Consider the following 20,618-nt stretch of genomic DNA (forward strand, 5'->3'; position numbering starts at 1 on the left):
CCATTGTCTACAGCCAAGCTCTATGATACAATCGCATTTGTCTCTGTCTGAGAGATTGGAGCAAACACCTACAAGATCTCTATCAAGCGTTCTTACAGCTACAATACCCACCTGCTGAAGTGAAGAAACAGATTGACAGAGCCAGAAGAGTACCCAGAAGTCACCTACTACAGGACAGACCCAACAAAGAAAGTAACAGACCACCACTAGCCATCACCTTCAGCCCCCAACTAAAACCTCTACAGCGCATTATCAAAGATCTACAACCTATCCTCAAGGATGATGCCTCACTCTCACAGATTTTGAGAGACAGGCCAGTCCTTGCTTACAGACAGCCCCCCAACCTGAAGCAAATACTCACAAGCAACCGCACACCACAAAAATAAAACAACAAAAAAAAAAAACACTAACCCAGGAACCTATCCTTGCAACAAAGCTCGTTGCCAACTCTTTCCATATATCTATTCAGGGGACACCATCATAGGACCTAATCACATCATCCACAGTATCAGAGGTAAGTTCACCTGCACATCTACCAATGTGATATATTCCATCATGTGCCAGCAATGTCCCTCTGCCATGTACACTGGCCAAAACGGACAGTCTCTACGTAAAAGAATAAATGGACACAAATCAGACATCAAGAATTATAACATTCAAAAACTAGTTGGAGAACACTTCAATCTCCCTGGTCACTCGATTACAGGCCTAAAAGTCACAATATTACAACAAAAAACCTTCAAAAACAGACTCCAACGAGAGACTGCTGATTGGAATTAATTTGAAAAATGGACACCATTAAATTAGGCTTAAAAAAAGACTGGGAGCGGATGGGTCATTACACAAAGTAAAATTATTTCCCCATATTTATTTCCTCCCCCGCAACACACACAGTTCCTCACTACTTCATGTCAACTGCTGCAAATGGACCATTTTGATTACCACTACAAAAAGTTTTTTTCTCTCCTGCTGGTAATAGCTCACCTTAACTGATCACTCTAGTTAGAGTGTGTACAGTAACACCCATTGTTTCATGTTCTCTCTCTCTCTCTCTGTGTTTTTATATATATATATCTATATATCTCTTCCTACTGTATTTTCCACTGCATGCATCTGATGAAGTGGGCTGTAGCCCACGAAAGCTTATGCTCAAATAAATGTGTTAGTCTCTAAGGTGCCACAAGTACTCCTGTTCTTTTTGTGGATACAGACTAACACGGCTGCTACTCTGAAATCTGTTATGTCTGTATCTTTCTTTATGCCCTGGTAGACCAATGGACCAACTGACTCTGTCTCACATTTCCTAATATACTTAAAATATTTCTTGTTATTTATTTTTATGTCTTTGGCTACTTATTCTTCAAAACCCCTTTAACAATTAACTTTCATGTTATATTTTACTTGACACAGTTTGTGCCTTTCCATCTCCTTTACTAGGCTTGAAATTTCATTTTCTGAAGCAGTGGTTCTCAAAGTCAGTCCGTCGCTTGTTCAGGGAAAGCCCCTGGCAGGCCGGGCCAGTTTGTTTACCTGCCGCGTCCGCAGGTTCAGCTGATCGGGGATCCCACTGGCCGCAGTTCGCCACTCCAGGCCAATGGGGGCGGCGGGAAGCAGCGCAGGCAGGGCGATGTGCTGGCTGCCCTAACTCTGAGAGGACATAAAATTAAAAAGTATACTTCCTCTAGTGAACTTGATAAAGAAACTCAGGATTTCCAGTTAGTTATAGGCAGATTGAAAGACATTCTATGTTTAAAATGTACTTAGTTTAACTATCAGGAAGATATTTCAAACTTCAACTTTGTTGTTTGAAAAGATTTAAAACAAATCTATGTAAGGAGACTTCAGAATTTATAGCCTTTCCAATTTTAACCCACGCTTGCATAAAAAGCCTAGGGCACCTATAGGTCCTATGGAGTTACAGTATGCACAAAATTTAATAGTGTGCATCTTTGAGTCTGCATGATGTGTGGAATTTAGAATTTAAAGTTAAGCAGCATGCCCGTTATCAAACTCTTCATAACCTTAATTGTTAAGCTGCCAATGTCCCTTTGAGTGTTCTGGAATTTTTGGCTACTACATAACTGTTACTCATTAAAATTAACAAGTGATTAATTACAGAATTACGCACACCGTTGAAAATGGTCAGCCTCGTTATTTACAGGATCAGTTATTACATCTTTTAATCTACTTACAACTCTTTCCTGAGTTTTACTTTGAGAATGCAATTGTATAGACTCTTTATGTTCAAAACATTGCTAACAATGAAAGGAATCACACAGTACATGTTCAGCATATTCATAGAGCGCAAAGGTTTGAGGGCTGTGAGTATCTTGTTTTTTAAAGAGAGGGACGAATGTTTGAAAAGATAAATGTTATTAAATCTTCTCCTTACTATTACTGCTGCACTTTAAAATACAGAACCTACTGGGAGCAGAACAGAGAAACTTGGGGTCAGGCATTTGCTCGAGGGCTCTTGCATTGCATTCCTCACAAACTTGGAGCACAAAACTTCTAGACATTTTAAAGTAATCAATTATTTGTGGAAAGGTGAAGAATTTAACTAATCTGTCAAGATAGGCCTTGTTCTCTGCCCATAGGTACTAGAGATCAAACAGATTCTATATGTGTTTTTCCTAAACCATTTCTCAAAGTTATAATTTTGAACAAAAAATACTGAAATTCATTTCTAATACATATCAAATAAAGACCACTGCTATTACCCGCTTAGCCAGTTATCTGGCTCTACTTGCTATTACCTTTCAGTCTAGCTCTACTGTATGCAGACACTCTTTGCCCTTTAAAGGCATGTGAAGGAATCTAGAAGATGCAACAAAGATATGAATATTCTGGTTTACTGGTATTTGAGTTCTCAATCACTGCCAATTCCAGGCTCCAGCTGCTACCCAAGGAGGAGTCTTCACACACCTCAGACTTAGGGTATGGCTACACTTGCAGCTGTACAGCGCTGGGAGTTAAACCTGTCTTGGTACAGCTAAGGCCTGGTCTACACTAGGAGTTTATGTCAAATTTAGCAGCGTTAATTCGAATTAACCCTGCACCCGTCCACACAACGAACCTATTTAGTTCGACATACAGGTCTCTTTAGTTCGATTTCTGTACTCCTCCCCGACGAGGGGAGTAGCGCTAAATTCGACATGGCCATGTCGAATTAGGCTAGGTGTGGATGGAATTCGACGTTAATAGCTCCGGGAGCTATCCCACAGTGCACCACTCTGTTGACGCTCTGGACAGCAGTCCGAGCTCGGATGCTCTGACCAGCCACACAGGAAAAGCCTCGGGAAAATTTGAATTCCTTTTCCTGTCTGGCCAGTTTGAATCTCATTTCCTGTTTGGACATCGTGGTGAGCTCAGCAGCACTGGCAGCGATGCAGAGCTCTCCAGCAGAGGAGTCCATGCAATCTCAGAGTAGAAAGAGGGCCCCAGCATGGACTGACCGGGAAGTCTTGGATCTGATCGCTGTGTGGGGCGATGAGTCTGTGCTTTCGGAGCTGTGCTCCAAAAAACGGAATGCAAAGACCTACGAGAAGGTCTCCAAAGTCATGGCAGACAGAGGATACAGCCGGGATACAACGCAGTGCCGCGTGAAAATCAAGGACCTGAGACAAGGCTACCAAAAAATCAAAGCGGCCAACGGACGCTCCGGATCCCAGCCCCAGACATGCCGCTTCTACGAGGCGCTGCATGCCATTCTCGGTGGGTCTGCCACCACTGCCCCACCAGTGACCGTGGACTCTGACGATGGGATAGTGTCAACGGGCAGTTCCTCGGCGATGTTCGGGGATGGGGAAGATGAGGAAGGGTTTGTGGAGGACGAGGCAGGCGACAGCGCTTACAATGCTGATTTCCCCGACAGCCAGGATCTCTTCATCACCCTCACGGAGATCCCCTACCAACTCTCCCCGGCCGTTAACCCGGACTCTGAATCAGGGGAAGGATCAGTCGGTAAGTGCTATAAACATGTAAACATTTATTTTTTAAAGAACAGGAATATTAACTATGTGAAAAGAAGGTCAATATATATGGGGATAGAACAGAAATCCTCTTGGGAGATTTCCACGAAGCTCTCCTGGAGGTAATCGAAAAGCCTACGCATGAAGTTCCTGGGGAGAGCTGCCTTATTGGGTGATCCGTGGTAGCACACTTTTCCGCGCCAGACTATCATCAGGTACTCTGGGAGCATTGCCTCCACGAGCATGGCAGCATAGGCCCCTGGTTTGTGCTGGCTTTCCCGCAGCATGCACTCTCTCTCTCTCAGTGACCCTCCTCAGGGTGATCTCGCTCGGGGACTCCTGCATTTAATTAGGGGAATTAGTGTAATGTTAGTATTGGGAATGCTTCACTTTTCCTTTGCATAACAATAAGCGTCGTTTAACAGCCACGTGGTGGAGGCTGCAGAGGGGCAGCATACAGGGATCTTTCCCGGGGACAGCCGCGAGGGGGTGGAACAGGGGCAGAGTTTATGCTTTCCGGATTGCCTGCAGCATGAGGGGACTGCTATACATTAAGTTTTAAGCAGCCTAAAGTCTACGGCTTACCATGCCTGGCTGCTCCATGGATTCTGCTGTCCTGCCCCGCTTGTCTGATCTCCAGTGCAAGACCCCAGGCAATGAAAGCGAAGGCCGAAAATTCGAACTTGTCCTGAGTGCGCATGAGATAGGTGCTGTGCATGGTCTTGTTCACAGAGACAGACTAGACTGTGTTCATTGTTCGCAAAAAATGTATCTTTGCAAGGAATTCACTCCCTTTTTCCCCATCACACAGCTGCGACTGTCTCCAGACCTGCCCCAGCATCCCCCTCACAGAGGCTGGCGCAGATTAGGCGGCGAAAGAAAAAGACACGGGACAAGATGTTCGCTGAACTTATGGGCTGCTCCCGAGCCGAGGCGGCCCAGCAGAGCCAGTGGAGGGAGAACCTCTCTCAGTACCAGCGCTCACACAGCGAACGGGAGGAGAGGTGGCGTGAGGAAGACAAGCAGGCGCCTCAAACGCTGCTTGGACTAATGAGGGAGCAAACGGACACGCTCCGGCGCCTTGTGGATGTTCTGCAGGCCTGCAGGCAGGAGGACAGAGCCCCACTGCAGTGTATCTGTAACCGCCCTCCCCCGCCACAAAGTCCCATACCCCCCTCACCCAAAGTAACAAGGAGGAGGGGTGCCAGGGGCCGTGAAAACTGTCACTCCACCCCAGCAGAGTGCTCCATTACCCAAAAGCTCTCATTCCCTAAATTTTGAGAACTCCTTCCCTTCCTGACTCACCCAAGCCCCAATCCCAGTTTCATCCCCTAACTGTCTAGTTGATTATTAAAAATACTTTGCTGTTAATTACTGTTTCCATCATGTTTTTGTACAGAAGACTGTGTTTGAAGGGGGGGAGGGGAAGGGGGTTGGTAATTGCATAGGACAGTCACCTTTACCAGGGTACAGACACGGGGACAGGATCAGCAGCAGGTCACACACACAGTGCAGTCAGTAGGCACCCTGGTCGGTATGGGAGGTGGTTTCCATGTTCTGTGTGGGTGGGGTGGTACGTGACTTTGTAGCGGGGGAGGTCGGTTACAGATCTTATGCAGCAGTCCTTGTCCTGGACCACAGTGCCACGCAGCACGGGAATCTGTAACTGTCCTCCCCCGCAACAAGGTCACATAGCCCCCGCACACAGAGTCCCAAAAAGGAGGGATGGCAGGCTCCGTTGAAACAACCAGTCCAGCACTGCGGACCACTCTAGGAGCAGGAGCCTGTCATTCCTCAAGTTTAGAAGCGGTCTTTACATCACTACACACCCTACCCAGCACAGTCTGCGTCCCAGTTTCAACCCTTTAACAGGAAGTCATTAATAGAGAAAACGTTGTTAATTAACAATGTTCCAGGGATTTTATTTTTAAACGTGTGTTGGAAGGGGGGGAAACGGGGTATGTAACTGCAGAGGATAGTCAACAGTAACTGGGTAAAGAAACAGGGGCAGGTTCAGCTTCTCTGTAAAGAAACTGAATAGTCACAGGTCACGCTGCTCGCTGAGGAACCTAGCTTTCAAAGCCTCCCAGACGCACAGCGCTTCCTGCTGGGCTCTTCTAATCGCACGGCTGTCTGGCTGAGCGTAATCAGCAGCCAGGCGATTTGCCTCAACCTCCCATCCCGCCATAAAGGTCTCCCCCTTGCTCTCACAGAGATTGTGGAGCACACAGCAAGCTGCAATAACAATGAGGATATTGGTTTCGCTGAGATCCGAGCGAGTCAGTAAGCTCCTCCATCTCCCCTTTGGTCTGACCCAGTATGGCCGCTCTTATGTTCTTATTATTTTGATATGTTTCCCACTTCCCACTGATACGTTTCACACAGACCATTTCCTGTCTAAACTAACATTAGATTAGGACTGCATCTAATAATCTAATGCATTATGCATCTAAAATTGTTTTCATTTAGATCCTACACTCTTTAGAGCACCAGTGTCATCTTCAGTTTTATATAGCACCAAGTGCTCAACAAAATTGCCATGTTTAGCAAGTCCTAAGGTTTTTATGGCATGTGTTGATAAAATAACATTGCTCCTGTGTGGAAGAGGACAAATATATTCAGAATTAATAAGTGAATGGTTTTAAAAAAAAAAAAAAACTTTAAAAAGAAAAACTGGATTACACCTAGCATCTCAAAAAAAGCCTTGAAGTTCTAGGGAAATACTGATCACATATTTGGGGACATGAAAAACAGAAAAGGAACAAAATGTTTGGAAGGGCACAAAGCATTTCCTATTTTGTTTTAATTTAAACGCCACATAAATTAAAGGATCATGCTAGCTGACAGGAATTACAACTACTGTATGAGACTTCTAAAATAAACTAGAGCAAGAGATTATTTTCTTTTCTGTGGTGCCAGAGTTCAATATTCCATAATGCTCCTGCAACACTCAACACTTCAGTAGCACAGAGTGCAGTAATGTGAATACAGTTCCCTATAAGGGTTTAGTTGTTAATGATAAAAACAAGGAGTCCGGTGGCACCTTAAAGACTAACAGATTTATCTGGGCATAAGCTATCGTGGGTAAAAAAAAAACCTCACTTCAGATGCATGATGTTAACCACTGAAACACACACAGAACCCTGCACTTATGTTCCAGCTAGAAAGTGTTTCTGCTCATCTTTTAAAAAGGTTGAAAACCAAGAAGAAAAAAATCTCTGTCTTTTACAAACAGCTGTTAAAGAACGTTATGGTGATCACAGATCTGGTCAAGTTCCCCCTGCTGGACGCTCATCAGACTGCTGCGAGGAGAACCAAATGTTGAACCAAACATGCCCTTAGCTTCCTGGGACTGGTAAGAGTTTAGGCACCATCCTGGCTTTGGCCCTCTAGGCATGCACAGACCCAGATCTGTGTCTCATACTACTCTTGGCAGGGGACCCTGCAGACCAATTGTCTAGGCCCTAAAACTAGTGCCACCTCCCCAGCAGCTCGATCACATTCCCCAGAATCCCACCAAAGCTGTTCGCCTTCTGGTTTACAGGTTCTCTCTTTAAGGGTACATGACAGTGAAAGCAAACAGACAAACTCTGTACAGGATTCTAACCACAATTATTCTTTACTTATTTAAAATGAGAAATACACAGATCTATACAAAATAATAAATACATCTATATGCATGCTTCAGATTCCTCCCTACTCTGAAGAATTCCTTTGGCTTGGGCCCAGTTCTCTGGGCTGTCCAGGATCTTTCCCCTGCAGCTCATGGTTTTTCTTCAGACTCCTGGAACCTTTTTCTATGTGAGCTGATCATCTCTGACCTAGGCTGCTCACCCAAAACTGACCACCTGCCACAAAATCCTACCCATCTCTTCCTCTCTCCTGACAAAGCTTCCTATTTATCTGAGAGTCTCCTGAGTTTATCTATCCCCATACCAATACCTGGGCTCTTTGTTCTCTCCTTGGTGATTTTCCATTTCCCCTGCAGAGAAGAGGGAGAGACTAGACATCCTCCTTTGCATACCCATTGTCCCAAGATAGTTCTACCTGAACAGGCGACCATTAACAATCTAATAAACCACCACCATATCTGGACTGGGATAGATGTGCTACAGTCCCCCTCAGCAAATGGTGAATTCACCATTCACAGAGGATACACCTGCCATAATACAATAATTCATAACAGCTTTGTAACACCAATCAGAATTCATATGTTGCACATAGACAGATTCCCCAAGTCATCACCCTGGTGTCTGAAGATGATCCTCCAAGATACAGTGGTGTGTGTATTAAGTTTCTAACATAGCTGGGCATTTACTAGAAATGCTCATGAGCAGGTATGTTTGATTTTGATCTGGAGAAAATTCAGACATCTGGCAGCATTACCACCTGCCCATCACAAAGTGAAATTTGAGGAAACTAATATTTCAGATGCAGACTGGTTAGGATCTGTGACAGTGAAGTTATGAAGCTACCACATATAAAAGTGACTGCCCACAAGATTTCAACTTAGCCAATGAAGTGCCCTCTATGGTAATACAACATTTTCCATAATAAGAGGCAAAGAAAACTAAATCACAGGTTCTTCCTCCAATTACAACACACCTTGTAGGCTTTTAACAAAATATGTTGCCAATCCTGACAAATTAAGATTTGTAGGTTCTTGGTTCCATTTTTCTTACAACTATGCTTAAGGAACAAGCCCATATCTGAACAATTCAGAGGTCCTTGCCTCAGGTCTGTTAAAAAGAAATGAAACTGGTAAATAATTCAGTAATGTACGAGTAGATATGTCCTATGCTAATCATGAAGACACTGTAAAGGAGAACAGATTTCGTATACATTTCTGTTCTTGTAATACTGCATTTCTCTACAGTTAAAAGAAGACATTACAGTTCTCCATAAATAGATAGTATTCAAACAGCTACTTGCTACAGCATAACAGACGGACTTCTGCGCCAGGTGGGAGGTAAAGAGAGTTTAGCATAGGCCTGAATTGTAGCAATACCAAGAACTAGACTGATCCCTTCAGATACGCTGTGTTGACTATTTCCTAGTATTGTTACAATTCAGGACTACGCCAAACGCTGTTCCCCTGCTACCTGACGCACGTCCCGGACGGCCCAGCACCACTTACTCTTGTTGAGCGGCTGGGTGAGCTCGGCCCCGATGTCCCCCTCGGGGCCCGGCGCCAGGGGCTGCACGTGCAGGGGCACAAACAGGGCGGTGTCCGGGGCCCTGCCGCCGTTCCGCTCGGACGAGGAGGAGGCGGCCCGGCTCGGGTGCCGCAGCCCCCCCAGGCTCCGGAAGGCGGCAGAGGCGGCGCCGGCATGGCGGGGCGAGGGCCCCGGGCGGGCCGGCAGCCGGGCCAGCAGCCACACACAGCGGTGCATAGACGCGACACACTCCGCTCCGCCGGCAACTGGCGGCGCAGCCCTTCTGCGTCATCACAGAGCCTCGGGCAGGGCTGCCCGGCCAGGTGCCTGACTGAGGAAAATATTAACCAAGACGGCAGCAGCCCCGCCGGGCTTGCCGCGCCTCCGCGGGGAGAGGAATGGCCGATACCCGGCCGGCCCCCTCCTGACTCACTGACACCGGGACGGGCAGCAGCGCCTGCCGCCGGCCATTAGCAATGACGAGCTTAGGGTGGAAGGGCCCAGGGCGGGGACTTGCCTGGGTGTCAACAGCGAGCCCCAGCGGCCGCGGGGCCAGACTTGCGGGCGGGGGGAGCGCTCCCAAGCAGGGGCGGCCTGGACCCCCCAACCGCCGTGCTGGCTGGTGGGATGCCTGCTAGCTGCGGGCTGGCTCCGGATTGCCAGTGCTCCAGCGTTGCCTTTGCGTCTCCGGGAGTGAAATCTCAATCTCCAGGAGAGCGCTGGGAGAAGCCGGGGCCGAAGGCGTAGGGCACTCCGCACATGAATCCTGAATGGTGAATCCCATGTCTCCAGTAGTGCCGCCGGGGCTTTAAATGCCACGGCAATGTGCATTTTTCTGCCCACCAGGTGCACTGTGCGTGCATCTCTTCAGCTTGTGTGACTGGGTTTTGTCATGAGGTAAAGTCTGTGCACCGTAACTGATCCATGCACGTTTGCGTTGTCTGGTCTCTTTAGTCTACGCTCCACTGCCTCGCACTTTCCGAAAAAGAGAACAGAAATGGATGAGGGTGAGGGCTCCTCGAAACATAGCAGCTCTGAAGTTATCGTAAAAAAGAAAAAATACTATTGTTGTTACAATGACAACTGGTGTAAAGACCCAGACTATAAAAACTGGCTTCGCAAAGTCGATGAATTTACAGCTGAATGCATTTTGTGTCGTCAGACATTTTCCATTAAATATGAAGGGAGACGAGCTGTTAATATCCATGCAGAATGTACAAAACACAAGGAAGCTGTAAAAAATCAGAAACGAACACCTCAGATTGCACCCTTTTTTACAAAAAAGGAGGCACCTCAAGTAAATCTAGTGACAGCAGCAGAAATCGGAGAAATTTACCATGGTGTGGTTCATCATTTAAGTTATGCTAGTCAGTGTGGCAACAATATGCTTCCAAGGTTTCTACCGGATTCAGAAATTGCAAGAAAAATGTCTTGTGGACGGACAAAAGCAACTAGTATTACTGAGAATGTTTTGGCACCAAAATCACAAGAACTGTTGCTTAATGACCTTGAATTAGCAGGGTTTTTTTCAGTTGGATCGGACGCCTCTAATAAGGGAAATAGAAAGTTTTTCCCAATAACTGTTCGTTATTTTTCCAAGACAGAAGGGATTAAATATGGCTTGCTTGATTTTTACCATGATAATGATGAGACAAGTGAGGCCATTGCTGCACGCATTTCAAATATTATAGAAGAAAACGGCCTTAATATAAACTGTGTATCATCTTATGTAGCTGATAATGCATCTGTTAATTTTGAGAAACACAGGTCAGTTTATCAGAAGCTTAAACAATTGAATGACAGAATTATTGAGGTTGGATGCAAATGCCATGTAATTCATAACTGTATTAAAAATGGCATGAAAGCTTTGAGTTTTGACGTTGAAAGTCTTGTCCTGAAAGTATACAGCGAGTTCTCTTCCTCTGCTAAAAAGTCAGAATCTCTCAGTTCATTTTTTGAATTTGTAGAAATTGAATATAAGGAAATTCTGCATCATGTACCAACTAGGTGGCTGTCCCTTCTGCCTGCGATAGAACAAGTCCTACAATGCTGGCCTGCGTTAAAGGCATATTTCATATCAGAGGGGGAAGAAGAATGTGTCAAAATTATATGGGAAGCATTCAGTGAGGATGAGCAGGAGTCTCTCCCTCTTTGTTATGTTTACTTTCTGCATAACCTGATGGGAGTATTTTATGAAGCACTAAAAAAGCTAGAATGCAATAATGCCAGCTGTACAGAATTGGATTGTGTCATGGGAAGTCTTCATTCTAAACTAAAGAGAAGGAAAGAGGATAACTTTTATGGAAGATCAGTTCAGGCTATTTTGTGCAATGTCTCTCCATCTAACAAGAGGAAATTTAAGGAAGAAGCAGATAAGGCGTTTTCAAGATGCATTGCATACCTTGAGAAATGGTATGATTTCAAGACATCTGTTTTCAAACAAATGTCAGTCCTCTCACTGGACAATGAAGTAAAATGGTCTGATCTTGAGAAGTTGGCTGAAGTTCTTCGCATTGAAATTGACTTTGACAAGCTGTTTGATGATTACTGCATTTTACAGCAAGTAAGAAGAGAAATCATTTCAAAGGAGCAAAAAATAGATCAAAGATGGGTAGAAGTTTTCAAACAAATTCCAGAAAGTGGAAACAGCCAAATGTTTAAACTTGTATCTTTCACACTTTCAATTCCAGTCTCAAATGCCTACTGTGAAAGGGTCTTCAGCTTAATGACTCAGCTTTGGAGCAAAGAAAGAAACAGACTGAGTGAAAGTGTTGTGAAAGCAGAGTTACAGGTGCAACTGAATTATAGTATGTCATGCACTGACTTTTATGAATATGTCAAAAAGTCCCCAGAGTTGCTCAAAGCAGCAAGAAGCCAGCTGAAGTACAGATTTAAGAAGAAAAATTCTGAGCAAAGGCACTCTGCTACAGGAAACTCAGCTTCTATAATGTAAATACAATAATATTTTATTAAGTCAAATCAATGTTTTTGCTGTATCTGTCATTTTCTAATGGTATGGTATTTTATTTTCTGTATTTTTAAATAATGGAATTAACTAACACACATATACACACAAACATTTAAGCATGCATTAACAAGCAAAGTAACCTAAACCCAATCTTGCTATTTAAAAATAAGATTCACATTACAACTGGAGATTTTGTAATACTGATTTTTTAATGCAATATGTTTAAAATGTGAAATTGATTCATACAATGCTCCTTATTTCCACTGATGGCTCTGAAGTGAATGAGTTTGAGAACAGGTCAGTCATTACTGCCATTACATCATGTGATGAAACCTTCCGGAATAGAGCCAAACAGAGCTGGCAACCCTATATCCACCCTGTGCCACATGTATCCCAAGCTGGGTGTTCCTTCTCACCTTGACTTGCATCTCAACAACTCAGGCTTTTCATTAATAAAAAACATAAGCCTGAGCCACAATAAATGTGTTTTGTGGCAACTAAACATTTTTGTGATGTCAGCTGCTGGCTATATTTCAGCCTGGATTGTTACTAATAAACAGCCTTTCCTGCAGAAAATAACTCCATTTAAGCGCCACTCACTCACTGTGTAAAAAAACCTGAGGCAACCTTTTGAAACTCCTCCCTAGGTGAAAGACAAATGTTCCTGCCCAAAGGCTGCCCATTTTATAGCCTTGTTTTCTCCTCCGGTCAGATTTCACACAACTTTCTTAACAACCATTTGCAAAAAGGCATGATCTGGGATCCGCTTGGAAAAGCTTTGAGCTTGAAGGCCAACAATAGTAAAATCAGTATCTCTTTTATGAGTTTTGTTATGAATAAATGGATTACACCCAAATTATGGGAATTTTAAAATCTCAAATATTAAAGCATTTTTTGTATGTGCAGTTGTAATCAACATCGTACAACATTAAGATTATCAAGTAAAAAGTGCTAATGAAAACTAGGCCTTATATCCCAGTAATTAATCAAATGCAGGCATGTGGATGATAAATTAGAGGGGAATTATAAATGCAGATACTGTATTGGGAAGTTTCTATGAGATTCTAGAATACGTATTTTAATATTTCACATAAGTCAGAGTAGGAATGGAGCATGGTCAGCAAAATATTCAAGGACAAGGGATGGGGTTAGGATATGATTTAGGCTGCACTTGTAATATGGTGGGCTTGAACTGAACTTTATTGATGCCTTTTATAGGTGCCTTTTTTTAGCTTGCATCTACTACATGGAAGCAATTTCAGCTGACAGCTCACCACACATCTGTTCTAAGGGGCAGACTGAATATACTTTCATGTGTTAGTATCAAGGCTTCTTGTATAGTTAATTCAGATTTTTGACATGTTAGAGCAATTAAGACTAGCTGTTAACAGATGCAAGCTGTAGAAAAAATATTAAATTTTAAAAATTAGTTATCTTAAGTTGGTTAAGGAATATGTGTTGTAAAAAAACACCCCAACTAGTAATTAGAAAGGCTTTGAAAATAACAAGTTATAAATCCAGATGGAATAGAGATGGGACGATGGTTGATTCAAAAAAATAAGCTAAATAAAGGTTTGTTTTTTTTAAAAGGCTTCTAAGCGATAGGGATTGACTGCAGATGGTTTTAAATAAGTAAAAAAATCTGTATTAAAAAGGAGCCAACATGAACCTTCTCACCCCACATAACCAGTGTTATCTTAACAATAAACCTATGTGAACCCAGGTGCAACAGAAAAACTGTTGGTCAGCAAGGAGGAGGAAAAGAAAAGTCTTGGGAAGAAAGGGGGTTGTAAATTTTAACTGGATTAAGACTGGAAATAAGGGTGAACTGTCTTAGATCGGTTTTTAGCTGAAGTCAATAATTAGCAATGACATCACACATTTGTTAAAGGGTACATTGCTAATACCTGCCTGACCAATAGGGGTCTAAGCACTCCTGGTTTAGCCCGTTTGTAAGTATTTTGGCTCAAATGCTTCTAAATGTTTTGTTACTGTTTAGATGTAGTATATTTCTTATTAGTTCGGCTTTTTAGGCATGTTTAGAGCAATTGTATAAACACCAGTTGGCCTTTGGATTTAATAAAGGAATTTCTGATTAATTTAGCATCATAGTAATACTCTGCACACACAATAATTCCAACATAAGCCTTTGAAATTTAGGTTATGTTAAAGGTACAAGGATTGCAGGTTTATTGGCAGTGCCCCACTTTATGCCAACTGCAGCTGTATTTCCCCAGTGTTCCAGCAAGGACAACTGTGCTCAGGCTTCCAGCTCCCCAGCGGTTGCCTTTCTGGTTAGAATTCTCACCGAGCTATTCCCAGGCTGCACAGTTCCCAATCTTCATTGTGTATTTCCCAGCAAAGACCGTCTGCCGAGGGTGACCTGCTTGCTTTCTCTTCAGAGACTAACAACAGAGTGATTGCTACTGATACACAATTCTTTCTAAGCATGCCTACTTCATTCTTAAGGTAAAAAGCCTCCTAGAGGAAATGTATTAAAAGCAATAAAAGAACTTGCATGCATCATCCCACCTAGAGGTGGTTTTTTTGTTGTTGTTTTGTGCTAACAAGTTTATCAAAGCTTCAGCTCAGAATAAACAGTCTTATGGGGCCTCAGTAGGCCAGGTCCTTCCACTCCTCCCCTAAGGATTGGGGTCTTCTGTGGATGAGAGGCCTGTCCATTTGATGGATCAGGCAGGAGTCAGTTTAAACCCCAGGCTTTTATCCAAAAGGCTTTTTTTGTCTGGTGGTCTCTGGAGAATCCACTTTGAACTGGCATATCTCTGCAGAGGGGGTGGCTTCAGAGGCCAATAATGAAAGAAAATCCTTAGCACCACCTCTCCCTATTAGGTATATTAGTTGACAGATGTGAGGAATCATCCCAGATTGAAATGGCAGTAGAGGAGGTTTGGAAACAAATTTAAAAAACAGTAATAAAAGTCACCAGGACCAAATGGTATTCATCCAGGAGTTCTGAAGGAACTCCTATATGAAACTGCAGAACTGCAGTATGTAACCTATCACTTAAATCAGCTTTTGTACCAGATGACTGGAGAATAGCTACTGTGATGCCAATTTTTTAAGAAGGCTCCAGAGGCAAGCCTGGCAATTACAGGCCAGTAAGCCTAACTTCAGTTACAGGCAAATTTCAACTACAGTAGAACCTCAGAGTTATGAGCAGACCAGTCAACCACACACCTCATTTGGAATCAGAAGTACACAATCAGGCAGCAGCAGCAGAGATGGGGAAAACTGCAAATATAGTACAGTACTGTGTTAAACATAAATTACTAAAAAAAGGAAAAAAGCATTTTTCTTCTTAAACTTTACTATGCAAAGCTGTATTACACATCAATGTTCAGTTGTAAACTTTTGAAAGAAGTCATAACATTTTGTTCTGAATTACAAAACATTTCAGTTACGATTTTCCATTCCCAAGATGTTCATAACTCTAAGGGTCTACTGTATAGTAAAGAAAATTACAGATACATATATCAACATGATTTGTTGGGAAAGAGTCAACATGGCTTCTGTAAAGGGAAATCATGCCTCACCGCTCGATTAGTATTCTTTGAGGGGGATCAACAAACGTGGACAACGGTGATCCACTAAGATATAGTGTACTTGGATTTTCAGAAAGCCTTTGACAAGGCTCCCTCACCAAAGGCTTTTAAATAAAGTAAGGTATCATGGGACATGATAGTAGGTCCTCTCATGGGTCAGTAACTGGTTAAAAAAAACAAAACAGGAAACAAAGGGTAGGAAAAAAAATGGTCAGTTTTCGGAAGGGAGAGAGGTAAATAGGAGTGTTCCCCCAGGGATTTGTCCTGGGACCAGTGCTGTTCAACATATTCATAAATTATCTGGAAAAAGGGGTAAACAGTGAGGTGGCAAAGTTTGCAAATGATACAAAATTACTTAAGATAGTTGAGTCCAAAACACACACTGAAGAATTAAAAAATGATTTCACACAACTGGCTGAACTGGGCAACAAAATGGCAGATGAAATTCATTATTGATCAATGAAAAGTGCATTTTGGAAAACAATCCTAACGATACATACAAAATGATGGCATCTAAATTAGCTCTTACTACTCAAGGAGGAGATGTGGACTGTTCTCTGAAAACATCCACTCAGTGTGCAATGGCAGTCAAAAAAAAGCTAACTATGTTAGGAATCATTAGGAAAGGGATAGATGCTAGGACAGTAAATATAATACCACTATATATATCCATAGCATACCCACATTTTGAATATTGTGTGCAGTTCTAGTCATCCCATCTCAATAAAAGATATATTGGAAAAGGAGGACAACAAAAATGATTAAGGGTATGGAACAGCTTCCATATGAGGAAAGATTAAAAAGATTAGGACTGTTCACCTTGGAAAAGAGACAATTAAGGAAGAAATGACAGAGAGCTATAGAATCATGAATAGGCTACATTTTAGTCATGGGTATTTTAGTAAACAAATTCACAGCCCACGACTTGTACTATATCCCTGACTAAATACTAGGAGTGCTGAGGGGAGGGTGTAGCTCATGGGGTGCTCTGAATGCTGGGGCGGCAGCAACCCAGAGGTGCCACAGGTGCTTGGGGGATGCTGGGGAGGCTGCTTGGAATGAGTGCTGGGGGCAGCCCAGGGGGTGCCATAGATGCATATGGGAGGGGGGCAAGTCCTGGAGGGGCAGTCGGGGGGGTGCCATGAGTGCTCTGGGGGGCAGTCTGGAGAGCACCATGAGTGCAGCCTGGGTCCTCAGCTGGTGCTGGGGGGAGGGAGTTTAGCAGATTCCTGGGAAATGGTGACATGTCCCTCCCTCAGCTCCTAGCTCTGCTCGCTGCCAGTGGAGGCAGCACGTGGAGCTAGGAGCTGAGGGAGGGACATGCTGCTTCTGGGGAGCCCCACAAGGTAAGCACTGCCCCTCCTGTGCCCCAACCCCTAGCTCTGAGCTACCCCCCCTCCCCCAAGCAGCAGCCGGTGCAAATGGCCTGGGGCCATCTTAGCTGCTCAGGCAGCACCAACCCCAGTAGACGTCACAGAGGTCACAGCAAGTTATGGAATCCAGGACTTCAGTGACAAACTCACAGCCTGACAAACTCATGAAGCATGTGCAGGAAAAGTATTTACCCTTTCACATACAAATTAGGGGGCTATCCAATGAAATAAATAAGCAGCCGCTTTAAAACAAAAAGGAAGTACTTCTTCACACCATGCAGTCAGCCTATGAAATTCATTGCCAGGGGATGTTGTGAAGGCCAAAAGCATAACAGGGTTCAAAAATAATTAGGTATGTTCCTGGAGGATAGGTCCTTTCATGGCTATTAGCCAATATGGTTAGGGATGCAACCCCATCCTCTGGATGTCCCTAAGCCTTTGCCCAATGCTGGGACCAGACAACAGGGAACAGACCACTTGATAATTGCCCTGTTCTGTTCATTCCCTTGGAAGCATCTGGTGTAGGCCACTATTAGAAAACAGGATATTGAGCTAGATGAACAATTGGTCTTACCCAAAATGGCCATCCTTATGTTATTTTCACATGTACATAATTGCATTTTTAATACAAGTACCTCAAAGATATTAACTCATGCAACAAGATCTAACAATTCAATAAAGTTTAATTCTAATAAGGTTTGTTCAGAGTATTGTCAGTTTGTCATAGGCAGATGAAGGCTGTAACCTCTCCCCCCCCCCGCGCCCCCACATTCCCTTTACCATTCCTGCTACTCCTCATAGTCACTAGGCTTTGCCCAACTCAGCAAGCTAGCAGCACCTTTTGGCAACGGGCATATACCCAGCCTATAGCCAAGTGCTCTAGCCCAAATAAACTTTACCCCTCCCATCCTCTAAGATTTAGAAAATTAATTCCTTTACTTTCCAAGATCAGCTGATAAGTTACCCCAATAACTGGTTTAAGTCTAAGAAGATTTTAAAGAAAGCAATGTTTATTTAGAAACCAGGTAAGTCTCGCACTTCTATTAGTCAGTGTCTTGGTAACAGCCTCCCTGGGTAGGATAATCTTGTAATTACAGCACTTCAGCAAGTCTCTGCAAGTGAGCACTTGTATCTGTTCCATTCCACTTTCCTAGAATACATTGCTACAAAGACACCCCTTGAACTTCGTTTGATAAAGACACCTTTCTTACATACCACTTTATTCTAACAAAGCCTACCTGTATGCAGCTAGATACCTATGGTGGGGGACTGGGGGCAGGAGGTCATGTCCTGATGATTAGGCAACAAATAATTTAATTTAGCTAAAGTTACTACTTACTCTAGGAAGAAAATATTGTATGTTATCTAGTATACTTCAGAGATATATTAGTATTTAGCAAGAGTGGGTGGAAGATCAAGGCTCTAATAAATGGAACAATTTTTGGTGAAAGGTTAGAAATATAATAAATGAAACTGCTGATGTATAAAGATGGCACATTAATTAATTGGGCTTTGAATTATTTAGAGGAAAAATAGGGGTTTCCAGGTTAAGAAAGGCATAGAAGACAGGATACATCAGTGATATTTACACATCATACTAGGTACAAGTTTAAATAGGATATGGTTACTGAGATCTCTTCAGACATTTATCCCTGAAAAAGCAAAGCAATCATTAAAAAAAGTAACTAGATGGTTCTGTTATGCTAGTTTATACAGCATTCATTTGTCAAATGCCATGCAAATCTAGACAGGGCCCTTGCGCCAAAAAGATTTTATGATCCAAGACAAGACTTGGGACAGTCAACGTTGGGAATATAGTCTGATAGAGCCCTGTGTTAGAATCAAAGCTAGAGCACCCTGGAACATGAGAGAACGTCATGCTTCTAAATCAGTCTTGAGCTAATTTAATAAACTAAGGCTATGGCTACACTGGCAGCGCTTTGAAGCGCTAAGTGTAGTCAAAGCGCCAGCGCTGGGAGAAAACTCTCCCAGCGCTGTCCGTACTCCACCTCCCTGTGGGGAATAACGGACAGCGCTGGGAGCGCGGCTCCCAGCGCTGGGGCTTTGACTACACTGGCGCTTTGTAGCGCCGCAATTTGCAGCGCTGCAGAGGGCGTGTTTTCACACCCTGCTGCAGCGCTGCAAATCTGTAAGTGTAGCCAAGCCCTAAGTCTTCAACTTCAAATGTTTAAATCTTCAAAATTTTAAGAAAAGGAATAAACAAAGTTTTTAATCAATTAAACCTAAGAACTAAAAAAAAAACAAACAAAAAAACCACACACACCAAGTTTGACATCTTCATTCAGCTATTTGACTTATTTATGCATGCACAGAATTTCTGACTGTAAGGGAAGAGTATATTTCATATAGGCTTAACTCAACAATATCACCAATTGTTTGGATGTGAAAAAAAAATAAAAAATGAAAACCTGAAGTCTCAATAAAAATTGGAATCAGTACATCAGTTGTGTGAGCTTTCACATACTGCCCCGAAGTATGTCCAAAGCCAGGCTGAGAAACTACTCTCGCCCCAAAGAGACCAATCATGCAGACGAAACCGTCACAATCCTTGGCTTCTCTGAAAAGACTGCCGAAAGTAAACACACTATGAAGTGAAATAAGCCTACTGGCTCATTTCATAAGTGACACCGAATAAGTCTCAGGTGGGGGTGGATTTTCTCACTGACATTGGATGAATTGAGACTAGTAACTATAAATTACTTAAGATTCTATATACTATACAAATTTCCTAAGTTATCTATTAACCCAGGTTTTCCATCCTCAAAATACATTCATATCCATTGCAAATGGTATTTTAAGTACAATGTACATTCCAATTAAAGACAAACCACATGTTTTAGTGAGAATACAGCTACTTTAATAACTCAAATAGAGGCTCAGTGTGTTTCTTGTTTATTATACATGGTTGCACAATCTGAGGCTGATTAAATACAATCTGTTTTCAAAGTCTCTTGGAATAGTTTCCAGATTACAACATGCAAGTGATCATGAAAATATTTGGCATATTTTTAAAAAATTCTGAACAGGCACTTACATGAGGGAGTTAAATTTGCACTCAGATATCCACATTTAACAGAAATACCCCAGTATATAGTACATAGAATCTTTGTCTGCTTTATCAAAGTGCCATAGTAGTAAAACATTTTACAGAAGTGTAATTCAATTATTTTGCTTACTCATAAAGGTAAACCAATGACGACTGCACTGACGTTTAGAAAGAGTGTCTTGTTTATAGTCCAAGTGAAATACAAGCGCATGTAGCCTTCCACACAGCACGGTTCATTTTGTGTCCAATCCACATATGTCTGATGACAGACTACGTGATTAATAGTGAACAAATGGAGGCTAACATGTTTAAGTAATTTGTTCAAAGACTCTAAACTCACAAAAGAGAGGAGTAAGACAAAAATATTCTGTTTTCCTAGACAAGTTTCTCAACACTTTTCAAACTCAACCAGTTTAAAAAAATCTTAAAAAAAAAAAAAAAAAAAAGGGAGGTTGTCTCCCACCCAATTATAGGCCTAGATGGACGAGAATAAGCATGTTCTTCTGAGAGGCTGTCATTT

At 42.8% G+C, this 20,618-nt stretch overlaps 1 protein-coding gene across 2 annotated transcripts in view; it reads right to left on the minus strand.

Annotated features, from left to right (window-relative positions):
- SUPV3L1 (Suv3 like RNA helicase) overlaps window positions 1–9,773 on the minus strand; it is a 36,864-nt gene extending 27,091 nt beyond the window's left edge. The window contains exon 1 of one of the 2 annotated variants that reach the window (XM_039480679.1): window positions 9,645–9,773. Coding sequence is in view for 1 of the 2 variants with exons in the window: in XM_039480678.1 (XP_039336612.1) it covers window positions 9,109–9,364 (256 nt within the window). In the remaining variant the exon portion in view is untranslated. Of the gene's footprint in view, window positions 1–9,108; window positions 9,425–9,644 lie in introns of those variants that run through there. The other variant, XM_039480678.1, reaches the window with a different exon arrangement.
- Between the last annotated feature and the right edge of the window lie 10,845 nt (window positions 9,774–20,618).

The sequence above is a fragment of the Mauremys reevesii genome, linkage group 7 (assembly GCF_016161935.1).
Source record: "Mauremys reevesii isolate NIE-2019 linkage group 7, ASM1616193v1, whole genome shotgun sequence".
In the NCBI taxonomy this organism is placed as follows: domain Eukaryota; kingdom Metazoa; phylum Chordata; order Testudines; family Geoemydidae; genus Mauremys; species Mauremys reevesii.